The 10,000-nt window shown below is 42.0% G+C and overlaps 2 protein-coding genes across 2 annotated transcripts in view; both read left to right on the forward strand.

The window, feature by feature from the left end:
• The window catches only part of LOC138015229 (uncharacterized), an 8,986-nt gene extending 5,462 nt beyond the window's left edge, over positions 1–3,524 (forward strand). The window contains exons 4-5 of the mRNA XM_068862194.1: positions 591–850; positions 3,012–3,524. Of these exons, the coding sequence (XP_068718295.1) occupies positions 591–850; positions 3,012–3,452 (701 nt within the window). The 3' untranslated portion in view covers positions 3,453–3,524. The remainder of the gene's footprint in view (positions 1–590; positions 851–3,011) is intronic.
• A 3,432-nt stretch (positions 3,525–6,956) lies between these two features.
• The window catches only part of LOC138015715 (methionine adenosyltransferase 2 subunit beta-like), a 4,240-nt gene continuing 1,196 nt past the window's right edge, over positions 6,957–10,000 (forward strand). Inside the window, exons 1-2 of the mRNA XM_068862826.1 lie at positions 6,957–7,537; positions 9,662–10,000. The exon at positions 9,662–10,000 is cut by the window's right edge and continues 1,196 nt beyond it. Coding sequence (XP_068718927.1) covers positions 6,991–7,537; positions 9,662–10,000 — 886 coding nt within the window. The 5' untranslated portion in view covers positions 6,957–6,990. The remainder of the gene's footprint in view (positions 7,538–9,661) is intronic.

Raw genomic sequence — 10,000 nt, forward strand, 5'->3', positions numbered from 1 at the left:
GCTGCACTGTTCAGCTATCTAAGCCATCAACTCGTCTGGGAGCTTTTGAGTTGCGAGTGTTCATACAATGCGAATGAAAGACCGTGAAATATATTTTGAGGTGCGGTTTGCGTCGACCGGTGGCCTCATGCTTAGAGCTCTAGACTCCGGATCCAGTGGTCCGGGATCGGGGACTGGCCGGGGACATTTTGTTGAGTTCTTGTGCAACACACTTTACTCTCACGGTGCATCTATCCACCCAGGTGTATAAATGGGTACCGGCGAAATGCTGGGGGTGACCATGCGATGGACTAGCATCCCATCCAGGGGGAGTAGAAATACTCCTAGTCGCTTCATGCTAATGAAACCGGAGATAAGTGCCGGCCTGATGTGCCTTCTGGCTCGTAAGCAGATACTTTACTTTACTTTACGTTTGCGTCGACCTTGGTCAAATCTACTAGTCTTAAAGCAAAAAATAGCTTCATTTAGCAAAATGATCCATTGTTGTTAAGTCTTTATTGATTCAGAGTTTTTCTATTATACTGCAATGACACCATAAAAACTATGACATAGCCCCTTTTAAGTTTGATGCCATTTTCTTGTTGTCACAGAAAGCACGCTAAAGGATACAAGAAACAAAGAAGGAGTGTTCTTCACCTTTGGAGATTCTATTTCCAATGCGTTTTACGGCTCATTGGTTTCGGGTCCGTACAAGGAACTATGCAATACGGCATTTATTGCCTGCCGGGCTGTTTATCACTGGGTTTACGACATGAAGGGATACTGGGGTGATGGTGTTACGTCACCAAGGGAACCACTCCCCGATGAAATAGACTATGACCACGAGCGAGTCATGAGTGACTTGAAGAAGGTAAGACTTGTGAATTTAGCGCAGGACGAAGTTCTATGACCACGTCTATTTTCATTAGGGAGCTTTTTTTGCCAAGGACGTTAACCGGAAGTGAACTTTCCGCATGCCAGACAATGGTGTCTCCCAGAGTTTAAAGGGACAGTTTCACGGTTTTGCGCATGTCCAAGCTTTGGTGCTAGCAGTTGTAAATTTTACGGTTTCTTACTGAACCAGATGATGCTAATTAAACACAGAGAGTATTAAAGCAAATACACTGAATGACTAAGGCCCAAATTTGGTAGAAGATACTGCGGGTTTACAAAGAAAATATTAAATTTAGGTTTGACCATCGAATTGTATGGGTCGAACATTTTATTCTAAGCAAGAGTTGTCAAAACGCACGAGTTATCTTTTCGCATGCAGAAGGTTCATAAAACAAAGGAAATGATTGCAAAAGTAATTCCAATGGGTAGTTCTACTTCTATAGCATTGTTTCCGTTTCCTGCATCAGTGCTTTCGATTGTTTCAATAACAATGGAATGAAATGGGCTGACGCAACAGTTTGCCCATGCGCAGAGACGTACAACTCTCCTCCTTTAAAATTAATCGTCTCTAACAAAGAAAATATACGAAGCAACATAAATGCGGTTGTGGGAAGACAAGTTAAAAAGGAAAACAACTCGCTTCGTATTGCCGTCCGTAGCTCAAAAACGTCACGTGTTAAAGTTCCCTATTGCATTGCCTGCCGGGTAGGCACACGAGGGAAAAGGGGAAAATCGACGCGAAGGAATTTGGATGCGCGAAAAGGAGAACGAAGCGAGAAAACCAGGCTTGAGGTTTGTGACTCCCGAGATGGTTTATGGAGTTAACCTTTGAAGCAAACCACAAGTATCCTTTTTAAGTGAGAGTATGCTATGTACGGTGGAGATTATGAAAGCGCATATATAGAAACTGTGAATACTCCTAAGGGAAAGTTTATTGCAGTTAAGAGAGCAACTTACAGAATAGACCATTTTCGAATTCTCACGGCTGGACTGGATCTAGCATGGAATGGACGCTCGTGGTGGCAAATCTTTCCAAATGCAAATTAATTTGCCCGCATTAGCCTCCATTTCATGCTAGATCCAGTCCAACCGTTAGAATACGAAACTGGCCTATTGCGAGGAAGCCTGAAAAAAATCGAGGTTGAATGGAACTCGAATCCATGACTTTGCAGTTGCACTACACACTGCCACATGCGGATGATGCCACTCTTAAGCCTCGGCATGCAACCCTTTGTTTCACAAATCAACGCCATCCTCGCAGAGAACCTAATCAATGGAACGTCTCTTTCTGAAAGTGTGATGCGCATTTTGGCGTTACTCTACTTGATGAGCAAATGCTGCAGCTCTTGTTCCATATGTTGAACTGTGTATCATGTCAAGTTGAATGCGGAAACAGGCCATTTAAATGAATGCAACGAGATCTGAACCATTCAACAAGTTACTGTACGGAATTCAACAGTAGTTTTATCAACAAAACTGCACAACTGCTCTTGAATGGCTCGCGAAGTTTGAAATCATTTTGCCCTCTAAATTATAAACAAGTAATCATATGGGTTCCTCGTAAAACTAAATGGGCTGTGTCACGCAAAGTGATGTAATTTCATGACACTCAAAATGCCCAAAAAGTAGAATAAAACATTGCAATAACCACTTAAATCTGTTGAACAACATGAAAGAAATACAGCAAAAGGAAACAGAAGCATGTATGGACAAAAAAAATTGGACATTGAAACGGATTGCATTTGGGTAATCTTGCATGAAAAAAGTCGGCCGACGTTTTTCAAGTTTATGGCAAATCGCCTGGATAAAGATCGTTTTTGCTCAGAATCATCTTGTTTGTGATGTAACGATAATTTTATCAGAAAAGGAATTCTACATAACCATTTTCGAGTTTTAAATTCGTGATTAACTAAAGATTTCCCCTAAACACCCTAATATAACGTGACAAAGCCTCTTTAATTAAGGATTAATTTCACCAGTGTTTTTAAAGTTTCGAAATTGCCCTCGTTGCTACGCGACTCGTGCAATTTTATCAAAGCTTTGAAAACACTCGTGAATCTAAATTAATCTTTCATTTTACTCGGCTCCAAACGATTACCAATACGAATTCACTGACACCAGACGCTTTCGTTTTTCAGACTCTGTTTAATCCTGATATGACTGAAAAGAGTGTTCTTCTACTGAACATAGGAATCCACTTTGCCGCAGCGGTGAACTTTACTGATTACAAACGAGTCATCGATCAATTAATAAACCTAGTAATTGGCAAAACAAACCATCCTAACGCGGACGGTACTTTCAAGGGACGATTTATATGGAAATCTACGTCCGCCATTCACAGGGAGCGATTTCCAAACCCACATAAAGATGTCCGCCGATTTTTAACTTTTTCCCGAGTTAAATTATACAATGCTTACGCTACTTCAGCCATGTGCCGTGCTGGCATTGACGTCATAGATGTTCATCCAATCAGCGAGTCTTATCCCTTGGGAACAGCTTCAGCGTCGGACCCAGTGCATTACGCCAATGTCGTCTTTCGTGATGTTGAAGCGTTATTGTCTAGACTTTTCAGCCCTTAATATGACGCAAGAGAGGTAATCTTTTGGAAACGAAATTTTTGATATTAAATCGAAATTTCAAGTAGATTTTAATGAGTTGTATTTCTTGGTGATGATATTCTAAAAAAAAGTCGAACCTATAGTGTTTTCATTGACGTAATCAGCAACCTTGTTTTTCCACCGAAACAAAAGAAAACGTTTGCATGGTCATAGTGCTCAATCCCCGGAGGATTAGTTGGGTAAACCAACATGGCCTGGCCCCCTTCCATTGTTTAGGACATGGCCAACATGGCCGCCGTGACGTCACGTAAAAACAGTCTAGAACCTTCCGTTCTCTACCACGGAGCAAAAGACTCGTTGCAGCTTATGGCGCGTTCTTAGTGTCAAAATTCAAACATGCAATTCAAACGTTCAATTCGCTTTTTATATCCTCAGTTCGGCAATTCAAACGTTCAGTTCGGCAAATCCAGCCTTGGTCAACCTTCAGTTCTTCACTTCAAATGTTCGAAATTCAAACCGTGACATGCCATTCAAGCTTTCAATTGAATTACCGATTGTTGAATTTCCAAACTGAAGGTTGAATAGCTTAATTGTATGATTGAATTGCCAAATACACGGTTTGAATTTTGACACTAAAAACGCGCCATACAAGCGAGGCCTATCCAGGAAGTTAAGCCTCCTTTTAATCTCAAGGTCAGCAGTAAGAAGCTGTTACTTCATTAGAGCGGTTTTCAATTGAGTGTCGAAAGTAATTAGCTAATTGCTTTGGTTGTGCATTACTTCACTCAGTGATGGGTTCAAAGTTTTCGCGACATTTTTTCAATCAATCAGAAGTGAAACCAAAACCAATCGTGGCTCGCGCGTGCACATTTTCCCGCGCTTTGTGGCAGCTACATGTAATTACTTCGAGTTTTGGTTGGTTTACCGGATTGTCCACGTTCTTTCTGATTGACTAAAGTAATTACTTTGGTTTTGGTTTTACGACACTCAATTGAAAATCGCTCTAATTCCTCTTTTTAAAGAAACTTTACTCGATCCCAGACCCCGTACAATAAAATATATAGATGTTATTTGAACTGGCGTGAGGTCCGTACTGGGAAAATATTGGTCAAAAGGAACGAGAGCAATATTTTCCCAGTACGCACCGAACAAGCCAGTTCAATATGGTTTTTTATATAAAGATTGGCAACCAACATACGCTCCACATAGTGTTTTCACGTGACGTCACGGCAGCCATGTTGGTGTCCCCAACTAATCCACCGGGAATTAAGCTCTGTGTTTTCACGCGAAGGTTTTCTTTTGTTTCGGAGGAAAACAAGGTTACTGATCACGTGAGCGAAAACACTCTATTGCAAAATTCGGACCGCTCAGAGGACCAATCATAATTCTCCTTTTCATCCCGGACCAGTTTGCCTATATAATAAAAGCAGGTGTTAAAATAAGTAGTAGGTAAAAGTAGGTTTCGCGTAAAAACCTTCCTTCTGAAAAGGAATATTGCCTAGCATATGAAACGGTGAACTCTTACAATGTCTGCTCGTTTAACACGCGCAATAAACATGAAAGAAAATTAAAAAATGCAAGTTGGTCCCGTTGTATCAGTGTCTGGGGCGATTAGCATATTTCCTTGAAGTTTTAGTTTTACAGCCTCTTTCTCTATGGTTTCCCAATGATGAGTGAGGGAGGGGGAGGAGTGGTTCACTCGGTAGAGCGAGTCTCCAATTAGTCTTCCCTACAAAGCAGGTGGTAGATGTTGTTGTTGTCGCCACGAAACACGTATCAGACGCCACAGACGCCAAGAGCGTGAAATAGGTCTGGGCCGGGTGACAAAACGACGGGGTGGGGATTGGAAGCGCCGTTTTGTCACCGGGCCCAGACCCATCCCAAGCTCTTTCAATATGGCGTCTGAACCTGCTAGCTGGCTACGCAAAGACCAGTCCACAGTTCAAGGAAACCCGTCCCGTACTATTTTGCGAACAATGTATGGGTTCTTTTAAAATACAGAGTAGTGGTAGTCAGGAGCTAGCATTGTAAAATAATGGTTTGACACTGACTAGTTTTGAGGCTCAAGCACCAGCCGAATGTCTTGAACGAAACATCAAAGCTGTTCTCATTCGCGTAAAAACCTTCGCACGCCGAATTAGGTAATCGCTCCCGTGGCAGCTATTCTATTGTCCGTAGAAATCCCCAGGAAAATTCTCAAGACATTTTAAACCCTGTTGCATGCAAATCTCTCTCTTCTCGCAAGTCTACTGACTCAACAGTGTCTGCAAATTCCCCCCTCCCCCCCCTCAGCGGCGCTGGTCATTTACCTCTCACCCTACGCCAAATGCAAAATTCTTACGCCCATAACTTATTCTTCATGAGGTATAGGGTAGATTATTTGGTGAATTTGAATAGACCTTTTCGGCTGGTACATTTTGTTTTCCCAATACAGATCATGTGATAATTCTCAGGAGGTTTGGTCTTTTGTTTTGTTCATTAAATTGAGGGCATGTAAGCATGAATATGCCTGCATGCACTCTTTTTAATGAACAAAACAAAGGACCAAGCCTCCTGAGTAGTATCACATGATCTGTATTGGGAAAACAAAATGTACAAGCCGAAAAGGTCTATTAAGCACTGGTCAGAGTCAAACCATCATTTTGCATATGGGTTATTTAACGTCCCACAGTCTATGAACAATGGCTGTGTGAGGAGTAGTCTCTTTCGCAGCCGTTTTTTAGTTCAGAGTCGCGTGACGCCTCAATAACGGCTGCGAAAGAGACTCTGAGACAAGACTTAGGTGTCATAGATTCTGTAGACTATGTACCATATGCGGATGTAATTACAAAGGTATACCTGCCAACTCTCACGCTTTAGGCGTGAGTCTCATGCCTGCCCTGTTGAAAACTTCGATCTCACGCCGGCTCACGCTTGCGGGCCAATTTCTCACGCCTGATTGGAAAATGTGAGTTGTTGCTGTCTTGCTTGACACAATTTCCAAAAATATGTTAACTCAGACCCATCTAAGGAACGAAAACCAGGTGAAAAATAAATAAATCACAATACCTTCCTCGCGATCTCTGATTTTTGAAGTGAAAAGCACTGGGAGCGAGCTCGCGTTTCTTCGCGTTTGTACGTCTTCGACAGACTTCGGAAGACTTCGGACTTCTTCGGAAATGATCGTGCCGTCTTCAAAAATCCCAGCACTCCCAGGATAAAAATCTCACGCCTATATCTCAGAAAAAATTGGCAGGTATACAAAGGCACCACTTTCTCCTCGGTGATTTCAAGACCCCAAGCGGCAGAGATTCCCACACAATGGCCCAATGCTCAAACAAATGAAGCAACCAGTCGGCTTTTAAGGAGGAATAATGCTCGCGGTGGATTAGACCGTCAAAGGCGTTCAGATCAAGGTTTTTTTTAATGCACAAATCGCTTGTAATTTTGCCCAGGCAACGATTTTATCGTTAAGAGCCAGGGGCAACTTTTAAACCTTTCCCTGGGTTTCATTTGCGTTTGTCACGAACATTCTAGTCATGGGTTGCCTGTGGTGAACACCCGTGACACTGCACGAGAAATGGCTGCCCAACATCGGGTTTTGATTACTGGAGCTTCTGGTCTCCTTGGACGCGCCATTTTCAAGGAATTTTCCAACTCGGATAAATGGGACGTGCTTGGCCTGGCTTATTCTAGGGCCACAGGGGGTCTAAAGAAATTGAATCTGCTTGATTTTGACGAAACTAAACGGTTTGTCAAAGAGTTCAAACCTCATATTTTAATCCACGCTGCTGCAGAAAGGCGTCCAGACGTCGTAGAAAATGACGAGGAAACCTCCTTAAAAATGAATGTAGGTGTAACAGAGACGTTAGCATCGATCATAAGTGAGCTCAACAGTGACTTAGGTGATCCAGAACATTTCATGCTTTACCTCAGCACGGATTATGTGTTCGATGGCAAAAGTCCTCCGTACCAGCCCTCGGATGAGCCCAATCCTTTGAATAAGTACGGCAAAAGTAAGTTGGCTGGAGAGCAAGTTATGGAGATGTGCCACCCAAATGGAGGGATCTTGAGGGTTCCGATTTTGTATGGGGCTGTGGAGTATTTGAAGGAAAGTGCAGTCACAGGTTTGTATTTCTTGAAAATAGCCAATGATGCACCTGTTCGTAGGTGGGATAGGGGCAAGCACAAAGTATTACTTACCCACCTCCCCAAGGTAAATCAGATGTAGGGATGTCATCTAACTTGATTTGTGGCTTAGTTTTGGCTGGGCATGAGTGTGTGTGCTGAAAAGGTGTGAAGTGGGTTAAGGGATAGGCTACATCTGTCTGTCAGTTCAAAGTGTGAAGTGATTTGTAAGTAATTTTTTTTTTATCTGCCCCCTTGGGCATCTCTCCCCCATTCCTATCACATTCCTCAGGGCATGCCTTTGGCAGAATTGGAGGACATTCTCAAGTTATAGGATTTAAAGGGCTCTAATAACATAATTATTGCTGAGGGAGCCTGCAAAAGCTCTAAGATTCTGTCTTCTGACTCAAGTTCGAGAGCATCAGAAAGCTACAACAGTTAAAGAGCCATATGGTCCCTGGAGAATATTTTCTAGAGGAGGTGCATGTAACTCTTTCACTGCTGACTTTTCTACTGTCAGTATACCCCCTAACTGCTGCATTTTTTCGCAACATAAGACACCAGAGAAACCACTCTCAAAGAATGAACTATATATTTCGTTCTATTGGCGCTATTATGATAATATTTTCAGGACATATACAATAAAAAATTTGCCATCGTTTGAGCTATCTTTATTGAGGTGAAAGCAGGGCCTAAATACAATATGATTTATCTAAATAAAAAAATACAGTAAACACGCATTACACAAGTTCATGTGTGCCAATGACATGCAATTCTTGTAGACAAAAGGACCTTTTCAAGGAAGGAAACATGCATAATAATGTCTTGAATCACTTGATTTCACCTATAATTTTCTCATACCTTATGTTTTTACTTGCTTGCCAGAGAAATGTTGTAGATTTTTGTAGCCGAACCCTGAATTTTGCCTTTGTGAAGTGAAATACATTCATGGCGTCGGATCGTGTTTCACCTTCCTTTTCAAGTGAGATTAACCTTTCTATCATCCAAAAATGGCAGAACTTGTCATGCTAGTTGTCCTTTAGGGTATACGAAACAATCCCATTGCATGCATGCCCCTATGGGAACAAATTTCGGACAGCACTTTGGGACACTTCTCGTGTCTAGTATTCTTGACATCTGCAGTGGGAGTCACGTAATCCTGTGTCGAATATACTTGACAACAGCAGTGAAAGAGTTTATCACCTCAAACTGGACTTCTTAAAGGCATTTTGGCTCTAGAAAAGGGAAATTTGATCAACCAAAAGAAAATATTTTAATGTCCACAATAAGTGAAAACGAAAGTAGTTGGAATGCTAATGCCAGGATGGCCCTGAAAACCTCTCAGATTCCAAAAGCTTCAAAATAGACGTCCCCCTTGCCCCCCAATCAATGTTGAAAAAGACAAGGAAATGTCTGTTCACAATATTATTGGCAACATTGTTCTGGGGGTAGGGGGCAATTGTTCAAGCTCACTGAGAACAACAACTTCGAAGGGCAAGTGTCCCAAGACTTTTGCCACTGATTGTAGGTGGTTGCTTAGAAAAAGATGCCAAAATAAAACCAACTTAAGCCCAACATTGCTTTTAGGCCTTATGTTAGCTTTGGAAATAATGACAACCCACAATGACAATGATGAATTCTTTATTTTCGAATTCCCCATAATACACTTTGTTTGCCCCCCAAATTTTGTGAGACCGTATAAGCCATAGGACTACTGCCATTTCCCGAGGTTTCCCGAATAACTCGCAATAACTTTATTACAGCACAAGCAATTTGAAACAATACTAAACATTTGAAACAATGTAAAAAACACAGTGGCCTTGTGTTCTCGCAAGGACCCCCTCAGTGTGCATATGCCAAAAGCAGTGCAATGAAGGAACTCCACTAGGCCGCAGGCTCGGCGGTAACAACAATGACGATGATGATGAACGATGATGTTGACGTAAAGTATTTGTCAGCACTGTTGCATGCGGACAGTCTTGAGTTCATACAGTGGTCCAGTGCTCATAAATGAATTGCTTAGATTTCCTCCCATTGCACATGCTTCATGTATTAACAGTTACTGTAGTTGACTTTAGTAATCATTAGTGTGCAATAAAATCTCTTTTTCATTTTTGCTCCAGTGCTGCTTGAAGCACTCAAGCAGACAGACAAACCCACCAAAATGGATGATTATCAGATTCGATATCCAACTCTGGTGGATGACGTAGCAAAAGTTTGCAGATTTATTGCAGAAAAACGGCTTGGCGATAAATCAATGACTGGCACATGGCATTGGAGTGGTAGAGAGTCCATGACAAAGTACTCCATGGTCTTACAGATGGCTGAAATGTTTGGCTTGTCACATAGTCACCTTTTTCCTAATCCAAACCCACCAACTGGAACACCTAGACCCCATAACACAGCTCTCAGCTGTTCAGAACTGGAATCATTGATGGATGATGGTGGAGCAAGCATGCGCA

The sequence above is a fragment of the Montipora capricornis genome, chromosome 9 (assembly GCF_036669925.1).
Source record: "Montipora capricornis isolate CH-2021 chromosome 9, ASM3666992v2, whole genome shotgun sequence".
Classification (NCBI taxonomy): Eukaryota; Metazoa; Cnidaria; class Anthozoa; order Scleractinia; family Acroporidae; genus Montipora; species Montipora capricornis.